Source organism: Thalassophryne amazonica, chromosome 3 (assembly GCF_902500255.1).
Source record: "Thalassophryne amazonica chromosome 3, fThaAma1.1, whole genome shotgun sequence".
Taxonomy (NCBI): domain Eukaryota; kingdom Metazoa; phylum Chordata; class Actinopteri; order Batrachoidiformes; family Batrachoididae; genus Thalassophryne; species Thalassophryne amazonica.
In genome coordinates, this window is record NC_047105.1 from 71634549 (window position 1) to 71660091 (window position 25543).

Sequence of the window (25543 nt, forward strand, 5' to 3'; positions counted from 1 at the left end):
GGTTTTATATAATTATTGTATGGCCTTGCCTTACAATATAAAGCGCCTTGGGGCAACTGTTTGTTGTGATTTGGTGCTATATAAAAAAAAAATTTGATTGATTGATTGATTGATATGTATGTATATATATATACGTATATGTATATATATGTATATATATAATGAGAGTGAGAGATAGATGAGCCAACACTTTGTTTTAGAAACCCATAGTGTCTGGTCATAAATGTTTAATTTATTTTCATAAAATCCTTGCATAACTTGTTTCTGATCATGTTTTTTGAGCATGTAGTAGTGTTCTGTGTACCTGCTGCGTTAACGCGTCTCTAATCCCTGGGTGCTTTAGTTACATTGGACATGGTGCAGGTGCACGGTTCCTAGACGGACAAACGGTGCTCAAAAGGCAAATGAGAGCAGCCTCTCTGCTGTTTGGCTGCAGCAGTGCCGCTCTGGCTGTACGTGGGAATCAGGAAGGACAAGGCATCATCCTCAACTATATCATGGCCGGCTGGTGAGATACAATTCCTCTCATTTAGCACATTATACCCACTGAGGCATTCTAACTTCACAGCAGTAACATCATGTTTTTGATGTCATTAAGGCACAGTTTTTCTGTGTGGACTTTGAATGTTTTTCCCATGTCTCCATGGTTTGTTTGCAGACTGGTTTCCTTCCACCATCAAAATTTGTACAGGGAGGTCATGCATCACCCCTCAGTTCTTGGTTGCAGGATTTGCACACTAGTCACTATAATACCTGTTAGCATTTCAAACCACATAATGGTGGTCATGTGTGCTAAAAATAAATGATGGGCAGCAGAACTTGAAGGCAAGCACTTCTCAGGAGGAAAGCACATGGGTGCTATTCTTCATTTTATGACTATTTTCTGTAAAAGTCAAAATTAATATTCCATTTTTTTCAAATCTATTTTTATATATTAAACAGGTGAAAACAAAAATGATGAGCGCCATTTCCTGAATGAAACCGAAGCGAACAAACTAGTTACATAAGCCATGATTGGTCAGAAATCGAAGCTCGACTCTAATGAATCAGTTTGACAGGTGTGGTTCGAGTACAGAGTGGAGACCTCAGCTTTGTGCGCCGCATGCGTTTCAGTACGGAATTTGGAATTTATTTTCTCCATTGTAATCAAAGGTAAGCACACTACAGTTAATATAATAAGACACTGTTTCAGAATGAAAGTGGAATGGAGGCAGTAAAAAAAAAAAAAAAAACTCTGTGATCGACATGTGAAATCGAACACATTTCGGTGTCCGGTTGAGAATCGTTCAGAAATTATTTGATCCACCGACATCAATTGCCTTTTTGTTTAACTTTTCCCTTATCGGTCCTTCAGTTTACATTACACCGGAGCAACCATAGTTTTTGAGGGTGTTTATAGGGAAAATGATCATTTCTCTATGTTGAATACACTGCTTCTGCTGTGGCTCTGCTTGAAAGTTGAAGCAGTGCTTCGACCGTTTCTTTGCTGGTTCTCTGCTTCCCTCCTTTTCAGAAATGGCAGGTTTGCAAATTCTTCATTATCTCCCCCTCAAAGCCTTTTAAAGATGTCAATTGTGAGTCTCCTTTGTACTGATTGTCACTAACTGGACCTTTTGTCTTGTTGTGGACAACAAACGAGAATCGTTCACGGTGTCACACCGAAGTTTTACGTGATGGTTCACTGGCGTGAGCTGCATTCGCTTTGCTAGTGCGTAAACTGAAGCTGTCCATCATCCATCAGGTAAATGAAACAGTAATAGCAATATCTTCTGTTTTGTGGTACTAACTGTACGGCTGCAAACACTGTGTGGGTTCTCTGCCGAGTAAAGTTAGAAAAATAGATTTTGGTCAGAATTGATAATTTCAAAGCGAATCGCTGTTTTAAATTAAATGACACCTCTTTCCAAACGTTATAATACAAACAAAGTACAACCGACCAAACCTACTGCGATTGTCTTTCTGCAGACCAGTGGACTAATACTACAAGCCAGATATCTGACTTTAATTAACCTTGTTATCTTTGTCATGACCTCTGCCTCTTTGTTTTTTATTTATTTATTAATTTATTTATTTTAACTCCTCAGCCCCTTTGTTTTGGGGAACCTGTGGGATGTGACTGATCGGGACATTGACCGCTTCACTAAAGCTCTGCTGGAATCCTGGTTATCTGCTGGGCCTGGAGCAGCTCTCCTGGATTATATGGGTCCATCACGACAAGCCACGAACCTAAAACACCTTATTGGCGCTGCCCCAGTGGTCTATGGCTTACCAGTCCACCTGCAACACCACGGACTTCAAAGCTGCTAAAGCACAATGTAAATGGTCTGAAAGAATCTATCATTTACTCATTTCTCACAAATAAAAGGATGCCATTTCTAACTTGTATAATCTTTGTTTTTAAAGGAATGTATGCTTTAAGTGCAGGATTTTTATATATTTTGATATTTTCTGTATTTAAACTGCTGAATTTTTGAGAAGTACGGATGGCATTTGTTAGAATGTGCATCTGTCAAACATACTTTGAATAAATGTTTACTTCCCTTGGCTTAATTGTCCTTATTCTGTAAATTAATTGAAAGTCCTTTTTTTGGGGGGAAGGGGGTGTTCCATGAGAAATTAGTCATACCTGCATATATTTTGGCAGAGGTTGGGGTAAACAGCTAAATGGCTTTGAAGGACCACACAATCCGTCAACAAAAACTAGCAAGGTCAATTTTACTGCACTGTCAACTGAAGAACAGTAGTAAAGTGTGCTGCGTGTGCACGTCTCTCTCTGTTGGCGCAGGACTCCACGTAAAATTCTGCCTGAAGAGAGCATGCAAGCATGACCAATATCATGTATGTTGGAATGCCAATCTCAAAATTTCTAATTTCATCACAAATTACTCATCTGATTTTTTTTTTCTTCATTTTTGTACTCTCCTCATACATTAAATATATTCATTCATTTCAGGTGGGCGTTTAACCAGCTTTCTTAAAAAAAAGGGGGGGGGGGGGCTGATGCTAGGCCCTTTGCCTGGCAAGTGTGTGTGTGTATGTATGTATATATATATATATATATATATATATATATATACGTATATATATATAATCTCCACACAGTGTCTTTCAAAAGTATTCAGCCCCTTGCTATTTCACACATTTGTTTATGCTATTTCAAATACAAAAAGTGTTGGGTATTTTCTCCTCCAAACATTCTTAAAACCTTTGATAAGACAAACAGAGTCAAGAAACACCAGTGAGACAGAAAGTCAAATTAATCACGCGCGGAGTGCGGCCAGGCTGTACACCAAGGCTACACTAAAGTCTGGCCTGTGCTCCCGCTCTTTTTATTAGAGAAGCCCTCATTACATCATAAAACTTGTCCTAAGGGGGGGGGGGGGGGGGGGGGGACAACGCGAGACAAGTTTCTTCCCGTAACATAAACACATACGTCAATAAGTGCAGCTGTAAGGAAAAACAGTTTCTTTCTTTTACTCTTATCGTCGAAGGTCAGCACATCTCATTCGTCTGTTGCAGTTATCAGCTGTTGTGCATCTGCCTGGAGTGTCCTGGTCTTCACACTAAGCATCACATCACAACAGTCAAAACAACCTTCAGTTCTATTACTCCCAGTTCAGCCTGACCCCGTCATGCTTCACTCCCAGTCGTCAGCGGCTACAAAAACAAGTTGTATAATAATAATAAGTACATCCAGCTCTTCATTCCCAGTTCAGATTGACCCCAGCATGCTAAAACAAGGTTGAATAACACGTACATTCTCGGGGTTAGGTGCAAACAGCACAACACCGTTCTCATGAGAAAGAAGACAAAGGTACAAATGTTTAACAGTGATAACATATATACAAAATCTTTAACATTCCCCTCCTGTTTATCGCCTGTTAAACATACAGTAGGCATCACCCAGCTTAGCACTTCTTTTTGAGATTTTCACTAAGAGGTTCATCATGGTATGTTCTACAGGCTTACACCCCAGAGGTTATGTCATCATTGTCATCATCATCGGTGTCTGGGTCATCATACTTCCATTGGTCTGGGTACAGGTCATGAGAGTCATCTTCCTCCTTGTCGTCGTTTTGCCCCAGGAGTGGATATGAAGCTGGTCCCCCTCCTGGTCCTGGACCTATTGCTGTGGTTATCATTCTATTTACAAGGCCTCGAAGACATGGAATACAACAACATCCACACAATGTTAGAATCGCAGCAAACACTGGTATAGACACTAATAGTGAAGAAATCAAAGACCTCCATTTTCCCATCCCTTCCAGCCACCAATCCCAGCCTTCGGTGTTTACTCCACTGTGCTCTTTCATCTTCCTGTTCAACATCCTCAGACCGTCGATGGCTTGAGTGAGGCTGCCATCTGCAGCTGTGTTGTTGGGAATGAATGTGCAGCATTGTTCTCCGAACATGGCACAAACACCTCCTTTCTCTGCCAACAACATATCCAGAGCAATACGGTTCTGGAAGGCCATAAGGGACGTGGCTTCTAACTGTGAATGGACAGCCTTAAATCCTTTCTCAGTCCAATTTCCTAATTTCTGTACATTGTAGTGGATGTAGTTTATTCTGTCCACGTTCTTATTAATTGAACACCACCAACAGATGGAGGATTCGAATCCAGCTGCTATTTGATCAGCCAGTTTATACTCGTCAGGCACTCCTCTGGGGACTCCTATCGCATCAATATATGTTGGATCTCCCACTCCTTTCCAATCTCTTTTACTCTATGTCTGGTTATGCCTTTCTGCCAGTCTTCAGGAATGAGAGAGGCTGTATATGTCATGACTTCTTCAGGTGCCATGGGTATGGCTTTAACTGGTTTAATATTACCTGTAATATAGGTCTGGGTCCCATACATACAACACAGTCCTTCTTTGTAGCTAGTCCTGCTTGTTCTGCCATTAACTGGTTGCTTTAATGTCTTGTTAGCTGTAGCCATGATATTATCTTCACACAATATCAGGGAGAAGTAGGGGTCAGACCCTGTTTTGTGGACCCACAACAAAAACAACCAACATTCTGAATCCGGTGTTCCTGGTGGGATTATGGATTTGTTTTTTTGTATCCACTACAATCAGCAAGCTATCCTCTGTTTGATACATTTTAAGAAATTGGCTTTGGTACTTAGCCCACCCGGTTTGTGCCCATCTAGGCGTCCATCTGTCATACCTATCTGCCACCAAGGTCTCCCATCTCTTATCCTGTTGATCATTTGTCATATACCAATCATAGCCACTATACCATGATCCCTGTTGATCATCCTGTGTCCGTGTCAAGGATGTAAAAGGGACTTTGATTACTACTGAAGCATTTCGGGGAAAGCAGGCCTGTACACCAAATTGATATGCTCTTTGTTTACTACATCGATGCCCTACAGGTATAAGTGGATTGGGGCCTTTGTCCTCTCTTTTTGGCCTATTCAGTTTGTTGATATGTCCCTTATCGTGTCCTGTGCTTATGGCTTTCAATAATAAGCCCAATCCGAAAAAGAAAAGTAGCATAATAAGGACTGTCCATGGGGTCCAGGGACCCTCGTTCTTTTTGTTTTTTACTTTTGACATTTCTACACACTACAGCACACCTATGTTCAGAACAGTGGTTTCTTAAAGTCTTCTGCTAGCTTTCGTGTCTAACCTGGATCTTAACACCAAGCTAACACACTATTACTAGTCTTATCCTACTGTTCTTACTGTTTGTCTGTGTCTGCAGAAATGACTTTCTTACAGTGAGTTAAATGAATCCATGTACTTCTTTCCCCAATTTTCAAGGCTGTGGGTGTTGTGAGTAGTACTTGATGGGGCCCTTCCCACTTAGGTGAATGCCAGTGTTTTCTCTTGATGCTTCTTATCAACACCCAGTCTCCAGGTACCACTTTAGGGTCATCCTGTGGAGAAATGGGATCATCAGTGTTTGAAACTCTCCCTCGTTGTCTTTCTAACATCTTCCTCATGTAATCTGCCAAATTGGCTTCCTCAGGTACATCCCAAATTTGCCCATAATATGGTAGTCGATATTTTCTTCCAAACAGTGTTTCATAAGGTGTCAAACCCGTGGTGCAAGTTATGTTTATGTACATCTTCACCAAATCTATACAGTGTGTCCATGGTCTGCCTGTTTCGTCCATAGTCTTTCTAAGTCTGTTTTTTACTGTCCCATTCATCCTTTCCACTAATCCGGCACTTTGTGGATGATAAGCACAGTGATGTTTGAGATTAATCTGTAGCGCTTCTCCTATAGATTGCACTATTGTATTAACAAAGTGCGCTCCATTATCTGAATAGACTGTTTCTGGTATTCCAAATCGTGGAATGATGTCTTTGCACAATGCTTTAGCCACTGTAAGTGCATCTGCATGTTTTGTGGGGAACAATTCTACCCATTTTGAGAAGGCATCAATTATGACTAAACAAAATTCCTTCCCATCATGTTTACTCAACTGTATATAATCCATATGAATCACTTGAAAGGGATATTGTGGTGTTGGAAATTTGCCTCTTTGGGGTCTCAAATTGCCTTGTGAGTTGTGTTTTGCACATGTCATGCATGCTCTACAATGCTGTTTTGCATATGCATCAAACCCATAAAGACAAAAAATAGATTGTAATTGCGATATCATACCCCCTGATGAGACATGCGTCACGCCATGGCTCATGATAGCTGCCCATTTGAACATATTTTTTGGCAATATGGGTTTCTTTTGTGGTCATGAGTACAAATCATTTGCGAATGTAGCTCCTTTGTTTAACCACATTTGTTTCTCTTTGTCAGGTGCCTGTTGTTGCATCTCGGCAAGTACTGTGTGGTCCAGCGATACGTCTGTGGTCTCTTCCTGTACAACAAATATAGAGGACGCCGCAGCTGCTTTTGCAGTTCTGTCAGCAAGATAATTTCCTTTTGAAACAAGATCTGAGCCTTTGGTGTGAGCCGCACATTTGCATATAGCTATTTTCTGCGGCAATTGAACAGCTTTCAATAAGGCTGTCAAAAGGGTAGCATGAGTCACAGGTTTTCCCGATGATGTGACCATACCACGCTCCTCCCACAATTTTGCAAACACATGCACTGTGCTGAAAGCGTACTGGCTGTCCGTATAGATTGTCATAGCTTTTCCTTTAAACAAATGACAAGCTGCAGTTAAAGCAACTAATTCAGCTGCTTGCGCTGAGAATGATGATGGCAACGAAGTAGAATCCAATACTTCTGAATTTGTGACAACAGCATATCCAGATTGTGTTTGTCCATAAGCATTTTTAGTGGAGGATCCATCCACATACACAATTGTACTGTGTGGGATGGGCGTATCCAAAAGATCAACACGGGCCTTCATACAAACAGTTGCTACGTCGAGACAATTGTGCGGCTCACCATCCTCAGGTAAAGGCATCAATGTCGACGGATTCAATGTTGTACACCGTTCTACAGTAAGATGTGGTTGTGATAATAGTAACGACATACACGAAAGATGTCTTGCTGGAGATAAGAAGGTCATGTTTTTTGCAACAGAAGTGCTGAAACTGCATGTGGAACTTTCAATGTCAGCTGATGGAATCGAACAACATTACTGCTACTTTGAACAGCCATGGAGGCTGCAATAACAGCTCGCACACATGGTGGTAGAGCACTTGCCACTGCATCCAATTTAGATGAGTAGTAGGCGACTGGCCTTAATTTTGAACCATATGCTTGTACCAAAACACTAGTCATGAACTTATTCTTACAATCTACTGTTTGAATGAATGGTTTACTATAATCTGGTAGTGCCAAAACTGTGGATGACACTAATGTTTGTTTCACTTTCACAAAAGCTTCCTCAGCATCTTTGTTCCATTCCAACACGGTTGACATTGAAATATCATCTTGTACATCAAATCAGAAAGTGGACTAGTCAGTTCTGCATAGCAAGGGATCCATGCCCTGCAGTAATTAGTCAGTCCAAGAAATGACATCATCTGTTTTTTGGTTTGTGGTTTTGGAGCATGTAAAATCGCTTCCTTCCTGTCAGACAGGATAGTACGCCCTGTGGCTGATAATTCATGTCCTAAATATTTTACTTTATCCCTACACAACTGAACTTTGTTTTTACTCACTTTGTGGCCATTATCAAATAAGAAACATAATAATGCTACTGTGTCGGTTATGCAGTTTTCTTGTGTGTCAGAGGCAATCAAAATGTCATCAACATACACTAATAATTGGCTATCTGCCGGTGGAACGAAATTGGCTAAACATGCTGACATGACTTGAGAATAAATAGTTGGACTTTCTGCATAACCCTGCGGTAATCTGGTAAATGTATATCGTTGCCCTTTAAAAGTAAAAGCAAACCAGAATTGACTATCTGGGTCCACCGGTACAGAGAAAAATGCATTACTGATATCTATTACAGAAAAACAACTAGAATTTGGTCTTAATGAATTTAACAGTGTGTGCGGATCTGGAACACATGGAGCTCTCTTTACTACAGCAGCATTTACAGCTTGGAGATCCTGTATCATTCTCCATCCTACTGAGGGCGGAGCCTTTTTTACAGGAAATATGGGTGTGTTGCATGGTGAATCTGGACATGGCACTATTACTCCTGCTGTTAACGAATCCTCTATTACTGGTCTGATTCCTTCAAGTGCATCAGGTTTCAACAGATACTGTCTTACACATGGTCTGTATTCTGTTTTTGGTCTTATAACTACAGATTGTGCATTTTTAATCAGTCCTACGTCTGAAGGACCTGTTGTCCACAATCCTGATGGTACTGAAGAAAGAAGATCATCTTCTTCAGGACTCAACTGAAACACTCAGGACTGTGAAGTGGACACATCAATATGTGTTCCTGCCTTCAATAACAGAGACACATTAACTGGGATTTTGTACAATTTTGTTGAAGGGCTGTACTCAGTGTGTGGTCCCACTTTGTCCCAATCAGTTACTGATAGTGCTGTCATGGTCATTACACCTAAATCTTGCCACTCAGCTAAATATGGTTTACAAAGTGATACATGTAGTGGCATGCCTGTGAGCCTTAATTTTAGAATATCTTCAGTGGCACCTGTTATAGTTATGACAGCTGTCAAATCTGCCATTGTCAGCTTCACAGGTGAAATATCTTTTAGTTTGTTTTCATAGTCACCATCAGGACCTGGAGTGTCTTTGTGCCACATTGTGACATGCAGGTCAGGTGGCGACATCTTTTGTCCAGGATGTTGCATAAACCCTTCGATATCTACGTGTGGTGATGGTATCATGTCAACAGCTGCTTTGATATCATCAGCATTCCATGTTCGATATACGAGCATGGTTGATCGGTGCCCTGAAGTTCCTGCACGAGGATTTGGTACTTCTATCAAGGGATAGGCACCTTCCTGGTCACTGTGTTCCTCCATGGGAGGAGCTGTAGGCACTTTTGTTTGACTGCGTGTTTGTGGCTTTTCTTGTTTTTCACTTTTTACTTTAGGTCGCACTGCCATATCATACTGCGGTGGCGGCACATCATCATCCTCCGGTAGAGGAGGGTACAAATGCGTTGTTGCCGACGGTCCAGCCGTCGGTGGTTTCTGAGGTTGTTCAGGTTCTTTATGTTGAATTATTACATGTTCCTCTGCCTTACCTACCCCTTTCTTTTTCCTTGCTTTTTCCACCCTCCTCTTCTCTGCTCCTTTCTGTCTGCTCTGCGCCTCTTCCTCCCAAAATGCCACTAAGTCTGCTCCTATTTTCTGCTTCTTTTTCTCATCACCTATATGTTCTTTTTCCAGCTTCTCCTTCAGCTTCTGAATACTGGTCAAGTTTAGTCGTCCGTCAAAGTCATGTTTATTAATCCAGGTCTCCAATTTCTTTGTTGTCTTTGGATTTTTTGCTTCCATAAATTTCCAGTCATCAGTTGATAAATTTTCTCTCTTCTTAGACGTCTTTCCCCCCATTTTTATTATTCTTTGTTATAATTTGGACTTCAGACGGGGGCACACCTAGGGTGTTCTAAATCTGAAGTTTTCACTTTCTTTGGACGTGACAATTAACAGTCCGTCGTGTGGTTGATTCCTTTCACCTCCCCGTAGGAAGCGGAATCACTTGCCTCTGCTTCCACACACGGTTGTCACTTACTTTGTCCAAAGTATTACACTTTCACACAGTTATTTTATTTACACAAATACATAGAAACACTTTTAATAACCGTACGCGTATTCTTAGGCCAGGGGAGCTCGCCCTCCCATGGAATTTAACTAATGTCCTGCATTAGGGGACTCCACCGTCCCTGCGAGATTTAACTGCCTTTTCACTGTGCACGTATTTCACTGTGCACGTATTTCTACCCGGTATTTCCTTTACGTATTAAAACAGAGGAGTCCGTACCCTCCTTCGGAATTTAACTACGTGTGTTCCTCGCTACCGTAGAGGAGTCCGCCCTCCCCGCGGAGTTTAACTGTGTTACATTAACAGACGATTCCACGCCATCGCTTACGGAGTTTAACTGTTTTATGTGATCTGATCACCACTCACTCAGTACTGTTACAAAGAAATTCTACTCACTGACTCGACCTCCTGTCTGTCTTCTTCGGGAAAATCTCGTCAACCAGACGATGCCAACGGCGGTCGACAATTGCAGACACGATCAATCGATCGGACCTTGGCCAAGGATTTACGTCTGGACTTGACGACCTCCGCCGGACACCTCCGGTGTTGTTGAGATCCCGGACGTAGCCCCCAGTCAATGTTGGGTATTTTCACCTCCAAACATTCTTAAAACCTTTAACAAGACAAACAGAGTCAAGAAACACCAGTGAGACAGAAAGTCAAATTTAGCTCGCGAGGAGTGCAGACAGTCCGTACACGTAGTACCACTGAGAGCACTGAGGACTGCTGCGCATGCTCACTCTTTTTATTAGGAAACGCCCTACCCACATTGTGAAACTTGTCCTAAAGGTGGGGGGGGGGGGGGGGGGGGGGGGGGGCTTCGCATGACAAGTTTCCTCCCGTAATACAAAACATCTTATGGCACGTATTCTGATGATTGCAGCTGTGTGGAGACACGATTCCTTTTGTTTAATCTTATCATTGAAGGTCAGCACATCCCGTTCTTGCAGGCTCCTCTGTTTGCACTTATCATCTGTTCTGCAAAAGCTTGGAGTGTCCTGGTTTGTACAGTAAGCAAAGCATTTGTACAGCATAAAGGTCAAAATAACCTCCAGCTCTTCACTCCCAGTCGTTAGTGGCTACAAAAACAAAGTTGTGCTATTAGTGTAATAATAACAAGTACATTCTCAGGGTTGCGTTAAGACAGGTGCAAAACAGCTCAATAATATTTCATCAGAACAGAGACAAAGGAACAAATGTTTAACAGTGATAAAAATATATATATATATACAAAATCTTTAACACTCACTTTGGGAAAAAGTCATTTAAAAAAAATTTGGAGAATTTTTGATTGTTTAAATTTTCAATAGCATCAAAGTCATAAGGTGTAGTGACACAAGATTTACTGCACACAACAGTGGTGTCCTGCTGATTATACTACAACACTAACTTTAAGAAACAGTCATTTTAAAAAAATTTGGAGAATTTTTGATTGTTTACATTTTCAATAGCATCAAAGTCATAAGGTGTAGTGACACAAGATTTACTGCCCACAACAGTGGTGTCATGCTGATTATACTACAACACTAACTTTAAGAAACAGTCATTTTAAAAAAATTTGGAGAATTTTTGATTGTTTAAATTTTCAATAGCATCAAATTCATAAGGTGTGGTGTCGCCAAATTCACTGCACACAACAGCCATGTCCTGTTGATTATACCAGAGCACTCAGTTTGGGAAAAAGTAATTTTAAAAAATTTTGGAGAATTTTTGATTGTTTAAATTTTCAATAGCATCAAAGTCATAAGGTGTAGTGACACAAATTTTACTGCACACAACAGTGGTGTCCTGCTGATTATACTACAACACTCACTTTGGGAAAAAGTCATTTAAAAAAAATTTGGAGAATTTTTGATTGCTTAAATTTTCAATTGCATCAAAGTCATAAGGTGTAGTGACACAAAATTTACTGCACACAACAGTGGTGTCCTGCTGATTATACTACAATGCTCACTTTTGGAAAAAGTCATTTTCAAAAATTTTGGTGAATTTTTGATTGTTTATATTTTCAATAGCATCAAAGTCATAAGGTGTGGTGTCACCAAATTCACTGCACACATCAGCCGTGTCCTGCTGATTATACTACAGCACTCACTTTGGGAAAAAGTCATTTTCAACAATTTTGGAGAATTTTTGATTGTTTAAATTTTCAATAGCATCAAAGTCATAAGGTGTAGTGACACAAGATTTACTGCCCACAACAGTGGTGTCATGCTGATTATACTGCAACACTAACTTTAAGAAACAGTCATTTTAAAAAAAATTGGAGAATTTTTTATTGTTTAAATTTTCAATAGCATCAAAGTCATAAGGTGTAGTGACACAAATTTTACTGCACACAACAGTGGTGTCCTGTTGATTATACTACAACACTCACTTTGGGAAAAAGTCATTTCAAAAAAATTTGGAGAATTTTTGATTGTTTAAATTTTCAATAGCATCAAAGTCATAAGGTGTAGTGACACAAGATTTACTGCACACAACAGTGGTGTCCTGCTGATTATACTACAACACTAACTTTAAGAAACAGTCATTTTAAAAAAATTTGGAGAATTTTTGATTGTTTACATTTTCAATAGCATCAAAGTCATAAGGTGTGGTGTCGCCAAATTCACTGCACACAACAGCCATGTCCTGTTGATTATACCAGAGCACTCAGTTTGGGAAAAAGTAATTTTAAAAAAATTTGGAGAATTTTTCATTGATTATATTTTCAATAGCATCAAAGTCATAAGGTGTAGAGACACAGAATTTACTGCACACAACAGCTGTGTCCTGCTGATTATACTACAGCACTCACTTTTGAAATATAGTAATAATTTATGACAATTAATGAACTAAATAAAAGAGACCCCTGCTGTTCAAACTGAGCACTGCTACTAAAAGGTGATGACACAGAAATGATGTTTCCTTTTTGGTAGGTATAAAGACTTCCTCAGCATTGAGTGAAAGCCAAAATCTCCAAGCCGTGTTGTAGTGTAAACAGCATGATATGGAGTATATATGTGCTGATGTTTACATCACCCTACAGCTTATAAAAGTGCTGTAGTATAACTAGCAGGACACCGCTGATGTGGTTGACACCTCCCCCATCTCAACACAACCTCCTTCACAAATCACTGTGGACCAAGTCAGAGAACAGCCAAGGAAACTTCATCCCATGAAAGCGGCAGGCCCACGCAAGGTGTGTCCCCGACTACTGAAGACCTACGCAACTGAACTGGGAGAACCGCTATGACATATCTTCTCCCTAGCCTGCAGTGAGGGAGAGTGCCCACCCTCAGTTAGACTTCATGCATCCTTCCAGTTCTTTAGAAGAACCAGCCCAGCCAGCTGAATGACTTCCAACCAGTGGCACTCACTCCACACCTGATGAAGTTGGAGCGGTTCTTCCTCGACTCCCTCAAACCCCAGGTCTAACACACCCATGACTGTCTGCAGTTTGCATATAGTGCAGTTGTTGGTGTGGAGGATGCCATCCTCTACCTGCTACAAGTCCACTCACACCTGGATAATGGGAAATGGCACAGTGAGGATTCTCTTCCTGGACTTCTCGAGTTCCTTCAACACCATCCAGCCCGTTGTGCTCCAGGACAAACTGAACAGGATGTGAGTGGACCCCTGCCTGGTCACTTGGATCTCCAGCTACCTCACAGACAGACAGTATGTCAGGCTGAGGGACACCATATCTGACATTGTAATTGACAGCACCAGCACACCCCAGAGCACGGTGCTGGCCCTTCTTCTCTTCACCCTGTAGACCTTAGACTTCTGCTACAACTCTGAGTTGTGTCACATTCAGAAATTCATATATGACAAAACCATTGTTGGATGCATCAGGGATGACAGAGAGGAGGAGTACAGGAGCCTAGTGAAGGACTTTGCTGCCTGGTGCGACAGAAACCATCTACAACTCAAAACCTAAAAGACAAAGGAGCTGGTCATTGACTTTTGGAAGTCCAGACCAAATCCACAACCAGTTCTGATCCAGGGAGCTGAGGTGGAGGCTGTGGATTCCTAGAAGTATCTCAGGCTGTGGCTGGACATCAAACTGGACTGGACAAACCACACCAACCACCTGTACAGGAAGGGACAGAACAAGCTGGACTTTCTGAAGAGGCTGCAGCCGTTTAACAGGAAACTCCTGTGGATGTTCTACCAGTCCATAGTAGCCACCGTCCTCTTTTAAACTTTGGTGTGCTCGGGGAGCGCAGCATATCCAAGAAGCTGGACAAACTGACCAGGTGGACTGACTCTGTGGTTGGCATGAAGCTAGGCTCTCTGGTGATGCTGGCAGAGAAGAGAACACTGGACAAACTGCTGGATATTATGGAAGATGTCAGTCACTTTCTGCACACCGTCATTAGTAACCAGAGGAGCCTCTTCAGCCACAGACTGCTCCTTCTTAAGTGCAGGTCCAACAGACTGAAAAACTCCTTTGTCCCTCATGCAATCAGACTGGAGAACTCCTCACTGGGGGAGGAGGAGTAACAGGAAGACCGATGATGGGAAGGAGAGAAACAGTAGGAGCCAGTAAACCAGTATTGATCTGTATGTCTGGTATTTATATTTATATTTACAAACTGTTTTTTTTACTTTCACTTTTGATACTTTGTGTGCTTCTTACCCTGTGTGATGCTATACAATGCTGCTGGAACCTCGGTTTCCCTGAGGGAGTTTTCCTAAGAGATCACAAAAAGTTCTATCTAATCTAAGCAGACGTGCAGGAAATTTTGTGTCATTACACCTTCCAACACTGACACAATTGTAAATTTAAACAACAAATCTCTCAAATTTTAAACAATGATATTTTTCCAAACTGAGTATTGTAGTATAACTAGCAGGACACCACTGTTGTTTGCAGTAAATTTTGTGTCACTACACTTTATGACTTTGATGTTATTGAAAATTTAAATAGTGAAAAATCCCCCCAAATTTTTTAAAATTACTTTTTTCCAAACTGAGTCCTGTAGTATAATCAGCAGGACACCACTGCTGTGTGCAGTAAACTTTGTCACTACACTTTATGACTTTGATGTTATTGAAAATTTAAATAGTGAAAAATCCCCCCAAATTTTTTAAAATTACTTTTTTCCAAACTGAGTCCTGTAGTATAATCAGCAGGACACCACTGCTGTGTGCAGTAAACTTTGTGTCACTACACTTTATGACTTTGATGTTATTGAAAATTTAAATAGTGAAAAATCCCCCCAAATTTTTTAAAATTACTTTTTTCCAAACTGAGTCCTGTAGTATAATCAGCAGGACACCACTGTTGTGTGCAGTAAATTTTGTGTCACTACACCTTATGACTTTGATGCTATTGAAAATTTAAACAATCAGAAATTCTCCAAAATTTTTTAAAATTACTTTTTCCCAAAGTGAGTGTTGTAGTATAATCAGCACGACACCACTGTTGTGTGCAGTAAGTTTTGTGTCACTACACCTTATGATTGTGATGCTATTTAAAATTTAAACAATAAAAAATTCTCCAAAATTTTTGAAAATTACTTTTTCCCAAAGTGAGTGTTGTAGTATAATCAGCAGGACACCACTGCTGTGTGCAGTAAACTTTGTGTCACTACACCTTATGCCTTTGATGCTATTGAAAATATAAACAATAAAAAATTCTCCAAAATGTTTTGAAAATGACTTTTTCCAAAAGTGAGTGTTGTAGTATAATCAGCAGGACACCACTGTTGTGTGCAGTAAATTTTGTGTCACTGCACCTTATGACTTTGATGCTATTGAAAATTTAAACAATCAGAAATTCTTCAAAATTTTTTTAAATTTTTTTCCCCAAAGTGAGTGTTGTAGTATAATCAGCAGGACACCACTGTTGTGTGCAGTAAGTTTTGTGTCACTACACCTTATGATTTTGATGCTATTTAAAATTTAAACAATAAAAAAATCTCCATTTTTTTTTAAATGACTTTTTCCCAAAGTGAGTGTTGTAGTATAATCAGCAGGACACCACTTTTTCCCAAAGTGAGTGTTGTAGTATAATCAGCAGGACACCACTGTTGTGTGCAGTAAATTTTGTGTCACTACACCTTATGACTTTGATGCTATTGAAAATATAAACAATGAAAAATTCTCCAAAATTTTTGAAAATGACTTTTTCCCAAAGTGAGTGTTGTAGTATAATCAGCAGGACACCACTGCTGTGTGTAGTAAACTTTGTGTCACTACACTTTATGACTTTGATGTTATTGAAAATTTAAATAGTGAAAAATCCCCCCCAATTTTTTTAAATTACTTTTTTCCAAACTGAGTCCTGTAGTATAATCAGCAGGACACCACTGCTGTGTGCAGTAAACTTTGTGTCACTACACCTTATGCCTTTGATGCTATTGAAAATATAAACAATAAAAAAATCTCCAAAATTTTTGAAAATGACTTTTTCCAAAAGTGAGTGTTGTAGTATAATCAGCAGGACACCACTGTTGTGTGCAGTAAATTTTGTGTCACTACACCTTATGACTTTGATGCTATTGAAAAGTTAAACAATCAGAAATTCTCCAAAATTTTTGAAAATGACTTTTTCCCAAAGTGAGTATTGTAATATAATCAGCAGGACACCACAGTTGTGTGCAGTAAATTTTGTGTCACTACACCTTATGACTTTGATGCTATTGAAAATATAAACAATGAAAAATTCTCAAAAATTTTTGAAAATGACTTTTTCCCAAAGTGAGTATTGTAATATAATCAGCATGACACCACTGTTGTGTGCAGTAAATTTTGTGTCACTACACCTTATGACTTTGATGCTATTAAAAATATAATCAATGAAAAATTCTCCAAAATTTCTGAAAATGACTTTTTCCCAAAGTGAGTATTGTAGTATAATCAGCAGGACACCACTGTTGTGTGCAGTAAGTTTTGTGTCACTACACCTTATGATTTTGATGCTATTTAAAATTTAAACAATAAAAAATTCTCCAAAAATTTTTTTAAATGACTTTTTCCAAAAATGAGTGTTGTAGTATCACCAGCAGGACACCATTGTTGTGTGCAGTGAATTTGGCGACACCACACCTTATGACTTTGATGCTATTGAAAATTTAAACAAAAAATTCTCCAATTTTTTTTTTAAATGACTTTTTCCCAAAGTGAGTGTTGTAGTATAATCAGCAGGACACCACTGTTGTGTGCAGTAAATGTTGTGTCAGTACACCTTATGACTTTGATGCTATTGAAAATATAAACAATGAAAAATTCTCCAAAATTTTTGAAAATGACTTTTTCCCAAAGTGAGTGTTGTAGTATAATCAGCAGGACACTACTGTTGTGTGCAGTAAATTTTGTGTCACTACACCTTATGACTTTGATGCTATTGAAAATATAATCAATCAAAAATTCTCCAAAATTTTTTAAAATTACTTTTTCCCAAAGTGAGTGTTGTAGTATAATCAGCAGGACACCACTGTTGTGTGCAGTAAATTTTGTGTCACTACACCTTATGACTTTGATGCTATTGAAAATATAATCAATGAAAAATTCTCCAAAATGTTTGAAAATGCCTTTTTCCCAAAGTGAGTGTTGTAGTATAATCAGCATGACACCACTGTTGTGTGCAGTAAATTTTGTGTCACTACACCTTATGCCTTTGATGCTATTGAAAATATAAACAATAAAAAAATCTCCAAAATTTTTGAAAATGACTTTTTCCAAAAGTGAGTGTTGTAGTATAATCAGCAGGACACCACTGTTGTGTGCAGTAAATTTTGTGTCACTACACCTTATGACTTTGATGCTATTGAAAAGTTAAACAATCAGAAATTCTCCAAAATTTTTGAAAATGACTTTTTCCCAAAGTGAGTATTGTAATATAATCAGCAGGACACCACAGTTGTGTGCAGTAAATTTTGTGTCACTACACCTTATGACTTTGATGCTATTGAAAATATAAACAATGAAAAATTCTCAAAAATTTTTGAAAATGACTTTTTCCCAAAGTGAGTATTGTAATATAATCAGCATGACACCACTGTTGTGTGCAGTAAATTTTGTGTCACTACACCTTATGACTTTGATGCTATTAAAAATATAATCAATGAAAAATTCTCCAAAATTTCTGAAAATGACTTTTTCCCAAAGTGAGTATTGTAGTATAATCAGCAGGACACCACTGTTGTGTGCAGTAAGTTTTGTGTCACTACACCTTATGATTTTGATGCTATTTAAAATTTAAACAATAAAAAATTCTCCAAAAATTTTTTTAAATGACTTTTTCCAAAAATGAGTGTTGTAGTATCACCAGCAGGACACCATTGTTGTGTGCAGTGAATTTGGCGACACCACACCTTATGACTTTGATGCTATTGAAAATTTAAACAAAAAATTCTCCAATTTTTTTTTTAAATGACTTTTTCCCAAAGTGAGTGTTGTAGTATAATCAGCAGGACACCACTGTTGTGTGCAGTAAATGTTGTGTCAGTACACCTTATGACTTTGATGCTATTGAAAATATAAACAATGAAAAATTCTCCAAAATTTTTGAAAATGACTTTTTCCCAAAGTGAGTGTTGTAGTATAATCAGCAGGACACTACTGTTGTGTGCAGTAAATTTTGTGTCACTACACCTTATGACTTTGATGCTATTGAAAATATAATCAATCAAAAATTCTCCAAAATTTTTTAAAATTACTTTTTCCCAAAGTGAGTGTTGTAGTATAATCAGCATGACACCACTGTTGTGTGCAGTAAATTTTGTGTCACTACACCTTATGACTTTGATGCTATTAAAAATATGAACAATAAAAAATTCTCCAAAATTTTTTTTTAAATGACTTTTTCCCAAAGTGAGTGTTGTAGTATAATCAACAGGACACCACTGTTGTGTGCAGTAAATTTTGTGTCACTACACCTTATGACTTTGATGCTATTGAAAATATAATCAATCAAAAATTCTCCAAAATTTTTTAAAATTACTTTTTCCCAAAGTGAGTGTTGTAGTATAATCAGCAGGACACCACTGTTGTGTGCAGTAAATTTTGTGTCACTACACCTTATGACTTTGATGCTATTGAAAATATAAACAATGAAAAATTCTCCAAAATTTTTGAAAATGACTTTTTCCCAAAGTGAGTGTTGTAGTATAATCAGCAGGACACTACTGTTGTGTGCAGTAAATTTTGTGTCACTACACCTTATGACTTTGATGCTATTGAATATTTAAACAATCAAAAATTCTCCAAATTGTTTGAAAATGACTTTTTCCAAAAGTGAGTGTTGTAGTATAATCAGCATGACAGCACTGTTGTGTGCAGTAAATTTTGTGTCACTACACCTTATGACTTTGATGCTATTGAAAATATAATCAATGAAAAATTTTTTTTTAATTACTTTTCCCAAAGTGAGTGTTGTAGTATAATCAGCAGGACACCATTGTTGTGTGCAGTGAATTTGGTGACACCACACCTTATGACTTTGATGCTATTGAAAATTTAAACAATAAAAAATTCTCCAAAATTTTTTTTAAAATGACTTTTTCCCAAAGTGAGTGTTGTAGTATAATCAGCAGGACACTACTGTTATGTACAGTAAATTTTGTGTCACTACACCTTATGATTTTGATGCTATTGAAAATAAAATCAATGAAAAATTCTCCAAAATTTTTGAAAATGACTTTTTCCCAAAGTGAGTGTTGTAGTATAATCAGCATGACAGCACTGTTGTGTGCAGTAAATTTTGTGTCACTACACCTTATGACTTTGATGCTATTGAAATTATAATCAATGAAAAATTATCCAAAATTTTTTTAAAATTACTTTTTCCCAAAGTGAGTGTTGTAGTATAATCAGCAGGACACCACTGTTATGTGCAGTAAATTTTGTGTCACTACACCTTATGACTTTGATGCTATTGAAAATATAAACAATGAAAAATTCTCCAAAATTTTTGAAAATGACTTTTTCCCAAAGTGAGTGTTGTAGTATAATCAGCAGGACACCACTGCTGTGTGCAGTAAATTTTGTGTCACTACACCTTATGACTTTGATGCTATTGAAAATATAATCAATCAAAAATTCTCCAAACTTTTTGAAAATGACTTTTTCCCAAAGTGAGTGTTGTAGTATAATCAGCAGGACACCACTGTTGTGTGCAGTAAATTTTGTGTCACTACACCTTATGACTTTGATGCTATTGAATATTTAAACAATCAAAAATTCTCCAAATTGTTTGAAAATGACTTTCCAAAAGTGAGTGTTGTAGTATAATCAGCATGACAGCACTGTTGTGTGCAGTACATTTTGTGTCACTACACCTTATGACTTTGATGCTATTGAAAATATAATCAATTAAAAATTTTTTTTAAATTACTTTTCCCAAAGTGAGTGTTGTAGTATAATCAGCAGGACACCATTGTTGTGTGCAGTGAATTTGGCGACACCACACCTTATGACTTTGATGCTATTGAAAATGTAAACAATAAAAAATTCTCCCAAAATTTTTTTTAAAATGACTTTTTCCCAAAGTGAGTGTTGTAGTATAATCAACAGGGCACTACTGTTATGTACAGTAAATTTTGTGTCTCTACACCTTATGACTTTGATGCTATTGAAAATAAAATCAATGAAAAATTCTCCAAAATTTTTGAAAATGACTTTTTCCCAAAGTGAGTGTTGTAGTATAATCAGCAGGACACTACTGTTGTGTACAGTAAATTGTGTGTCACTACACCTTATGACTTTGATGCTATTGAAAATATAATCAATAAAAAATTCTCCAAAATTTTTGAAAATGACTTTTTCCCAAACTGAGTGCTCTGGTATAATCAACGGCTGTTGTGTGCAGTGAATTTGGTGACACCACATCTTGTGAGTTTGATGCTATTTAAATTTTAAAAAATAAAAAATTCTGCAGTTTTTCATAATGGCTGTTGGAGTTATTCTGTAGATACACTGTTTTATTTTATCATGCATGTTTTGTGTTCTCTGCTCTGGTAGAATGTAGTTCTCTCTGCTCTGATAAAGTGTATTGTACTGATGTGATGGGTGAAGGTTACTTAAGATATGTGACATGACGTGTTTCTGCAAGTTGTGGTATCTCTGTGTGCACGCTAAGCTCTTTTTAGGACATGTGAAGATGACTCATGCAGGAGGCAGCCGAAGCTGAGCAGTAAGATAAAGAATAGAGAATTGAATGTTCCAACCACAGTGTGATTGTGATATATCAGTCCTTTTGTCAGAAGAAGTGTGATTAATCGTTAGATGTCTTAAACACATCTTAACCGAGCCCAAGATTAAAAAGGTTCTGAACATCCTGAATGTATTGTGCAATCAGCAGTTCTGCGGCAACAGCTCACGCGCTATCACTCTTCCCCTCAGGAGCTGTACCGCCCATGTATGTAGGGAAGTCCTAAATAAAAAGAGCGGGAGCGCAGGCCAGACTTTAGTGTAGCTTTGGTGTACAGCCTGACTGCACTCCTCGCGAGCTTAAATTGAATTCTATCTCTCACTTGTTTTATTGCCTGGTTGTCTCTTCCTCTTATCAAAGGTACAGTATTCTAAACCCGACAAAGACTGGGGGCTCGTCCGGGATCCCAACAGACCTGACGGATCCAGTGAGCGTGATCGACACCAGAGAAATCCTTGGCCAAGGTAACTCAGACCCTTTGACGGGACTGGCTCAATCCGTTGGCTGGGATCTGAAAGGTTGACGGGATCACCGAGAGGGAAAGAGACCGACGGAGTGTGAGTATAGAATTTGATTCTGATAAAATTGTTGTTGTGAATGGTGGCAGTAGGCTGCGTAAAATAGAAATGTTGAAATAGTGAAATAGTGACAGAAAGTCATGGTTAAACAGGGAAATAAGTGCACAGTGAAAAGGCAGTTAAACCTCGCAGGGATGGTGGAGTCCCCTAATGCAGGACATTAGTTAAATTCCACGGGAGGGCGAGCTCCCCTGACCTAAGAATACGCGTACGGTTATTAAAAGTGTTTCTATGTATTTGTATAAATAAAATAACTGTGTGTGAGTGTAATAAAAGTGACTGAGTGAGAGTGTGGAGTCACTTCGACTCCCCTCTATGAAAATCTCACAGGAAAGTAAGTAGTAAGTTTTGAGAAGAAGCAAAGGCAAGGCCTTCCCGTGCCCTCCGGGGTGGCGAAAGGGAACGCACTTCTCAGAATAGTTGATTACTACCCTGTGATTGTAACAACACCAGTGGATTAGGACCCTGTAGGGGCAAAACCATCACTGGTCTAAAACGTACTGAAAACACAAAATGGGAAAATCTAACAGTAAAAATGAGAGACCTAAGTCTTGGGACGATCTAAAAACAAAAGATTGGATATACATGAATAAAATTGATCCAAATTCAACAAAACACTTAGATAAGTGGATAAAAGATCATGGATTTGATGGACGCCTGCAGAAAGAGTCATTAACTAAACTAAAGAACAGTATTGAGAAAAAGTGTGGAACAAGTGAGAAAAAGAAAGAAAAAGAAGGTCAAGGTGAAATTGTAGCATGGGAAAGAGAAGTTGAGAAACGAAAGAAGGGCCTTAGAGAAGCAAAGGAAAGACAGAAAGAAACAGTAAATGATAAGAAGGAGCAGGGGAACGTGATGTTTCACAGACAAGAAGATAATGAGACAGGGCCTGCGGCTCCAAAAGTAGAAATGGTAGTAAAATTGGATACTACAAAACACAGTCAGCCAGAAGCTGAAATAAAGGAGAATAAACTCTATCCAGATTTACCGCAGGGACAACCCCCATCATATGTAGACCCTACACAACACGTCATGAGAACACGATCCAAAACACTAAAAGATGAAGAAAATCAACCTGGACCATCAGCCCCACCGGCTGATCAGGAACCAGGTGGATCAGGAGTCTATGCAATGATTCATGTGGCAAATCCACATACGTCAGGACCAAGAACTATTCTTGTGTACCGAACTTGGACACAAGCAGACGTTAAGGCAGCTGTGGAAGGTGTAACTCCCCCACGAGAAGATGTAGCCCAGTACATTATTGACATAACCGCTTTGGTTAAATCCTACAATCTTAGAGGGGATGAAGTTCAACAAGTCATAATGGCAACTGTGACAAAGGATTGGGCTGATGTAAAAGGAGATTGGGATCCTGCAGAGGCAGACCACACTCCATTAGCCCATGATAGTCAGGAATTGGAAGATCGATTGGCCGCACTACTGCTGAGAATTAAGCAGAAATACCAGCAGAAGTCAAATTACACAGAAATAAATTGCACAAAACAGAAAGATGATGAACCATTCGAAGACTATCGACATTGAATGGAAAAAGTTTTTAAAGTGCACAGTGGTCTTCTACCACTGAAAAATGATAGCGTGTATGAACAACAATTGAAAAATGCACTCCATGCCAACTCCAGATCAGATATCCGAGCATGGGTAGACAAACACATGATAACGCTCCCAACAGCTGGGTTACAAGAGTATGTAGACCACGCCATACACGCAGAAAGAAATCTGAAAACAAAAAAGGCAGCCCCAAAAAGGAAACAGGTGACTACCTTCTATTCTGATGAGTCTGAATTGCAGGAAGGCCAAGTCTTTTTTCAAGGCAGAAAATTCGGACCACCTCGTGGGCGGGGCCGTTTTAGAGGCCCACCCCGAGGACGTTTTCAATCAAACCCACAGAGGCAATGGAAGCAGGACAGGCAAGGAAATTGGCAGGGCCAAGGCCAGTCAGCTCCCCCAAAGCCCTGGGCTGGAAGGTCAAATGAGTGTTGGGTTTGCGGCAAATTAGGACATTTCGCCAAGGACTGCCCACAAAGAACACAGAATCCGCAATGACTAACCGCCCGACAAGCAACATCAACGGGACCTTTAGTCCCTGAGGCAGATCTAAACCTTCAAGATCTGCTGATGAGTGATGTACCTAAACTGGAAGTGACTTTAATGATGAATGGGAAGCATGTTGTTTTCCTATGCGATTCAGGCGCATGTAAAACAACATGTTGCTCATGGCCGGTAGGGTTACAGCCCAGTGATGAATCATTTTGGGTAAGAGCAGCCAATGGGAAGACATGTGCTGTCCCTGTGTCCCAACCCGTGTGGATTCGGGACCCAGAAGGGAAGTCATGTTGCATCTCTGTATTGATGATGCCCCAATGTCCGGTTAATCTTCTCGGACGAGATGGTCTAACTGCATTGGGACTGTCTCTAGTGTCGGACAATGGACTGTTGCGAGTAAAACGACAACATCAGCTGCAGGTCTTTACTTTAGGCTCAAATTACGCCCTAAACTGCTACTATTATTATTTTCTGAAACTACGAGATGCTAGCCCCACCTCTTTTGGTGCATCTGTTCTGTTGTTTGCTGAAACATTGTTGTCTCATCCTGAACAAACACATGAACCGGAAGATCTCCATGTCACATTGTGGTTCAAGGGTACTCCAGGACCGGACGGTAACTATGAGAGCCTCTTGGAGGAAGTAACCCCAACATCTGCAGTAGCAGACTGTATTTACCATGATGGGAAAAATAGAGCTGCAATTGCGGTCTCTCATGTTCCTCCAGAAATTCAGAGATTACATAGGACTGGGACTCCCTTCCATGTGTCCCTCTTCAAACCATATCTCGTGACTTGGCAAAGCCTAGGGTTTATGGTCAAAGAGGGCATAAATGCAACCGATTGGGTTGAATCCCATCCAGGGAGTGGAGAATTTTTCAGTCCTTCCACCGGTCTATTCCGTGTACTCCTTCTCCATAGAACGGATTTGGAAGCAGGGAGTAGTGTTGACCATTGCGATAATCCTCAACAGACAGCATGATCATATTTATTGAATCCAGAGGATGAGCAGAGGTTGGTGGAAGTTCCACCTACCCTCTGGTCCCAAGGACCCTCTGATGTAGGGCTAGTAAAAGGAGCCCTACCAGTGCAAATTAGACCAAAAACGGAATATCGCCCATGTGTCCGGCAGTACCCTTTGAGACCCGATGCGACGGAAGGGATCCGACCGGTAATACAAGATCTATTGAAGGCAGGAGTCTTGATCCCCTGCCCCGATTCACCATGTAACACACCTATCTTTCCGGTAAAAAAGGCTCCTCCCTCCGTAGGTTGGAGAATGGTGCAAGACCTGCAAGCTGTCAACAATGCTGTTGTTCAAAGAGCTCCTTGTGTCCCCGATCCGTACACGTTGTTAAATTCGTTGCGACCAGATGCTAAAGTATTTACTGTCGTTGATATTAGTAATGCTTTCTTTTCTGTCCCGGTTGATCCAGACAGCCAGTTCTGGTTCGCTTTCACATACGCAGGACAAAGGTATACATACACACGATTGCCACAAGGATATGCTGAAAGCCCAACCATTTATTCGCAAGTAATGTCAGCTAGTATGGCCAAATTTGTACCACCAGGTGGTAGCCAGATTTTCTTGTACGTAGACGACATTCTGATAGCCTCTCATGACAAAG

General features: G+C 39.5%; 1 protein-coding gene across 1 annotated transcript; it reads left to right on the forward strand.

Annotated features, from left to right (window-relative positions):
- Window positions 1-360: 360 nt before the first annotated feature.
- Window positions 361-2513, forward strand: LOC117507936 (separin-like). The gene is made up of 2 exons (XM_034167687.1): window positions 361-508; window positions 2085-2513. The coding sequence occupies exons 1-2, from the start codon at window positions 405-407 to the stop codon at window positions 2305-2307; spliced, it is 327 nt and encodes a 108-aa protein (XP_034023578.1). The 5' UTR covers window positions 361-404; the 3' UTR covers window positions 2308-2513.
- The last annotated feature ends 23030 nt before the right edge of the window (window positions 2514-25543 follow it).

What these genes read in the sequence shown, in the direction of transcription:
- LOC117507936 (XM_034167687.1), top strand. Translation starts at nt 405, where the DNA reads ATGAGAGCAGCCTCTCTGCTGTTTGGCTGCAGCAGTGCCGCTCTGGCT. An exon ending in AACTATATCATGGCCGGCTG is followed by an intron (nt 509 to 2,084) that starts GTGAGATACAAT and finishes TTAACTCCTCAG; the next exon opens with CCCCTTTGTTTTGGGGAACC.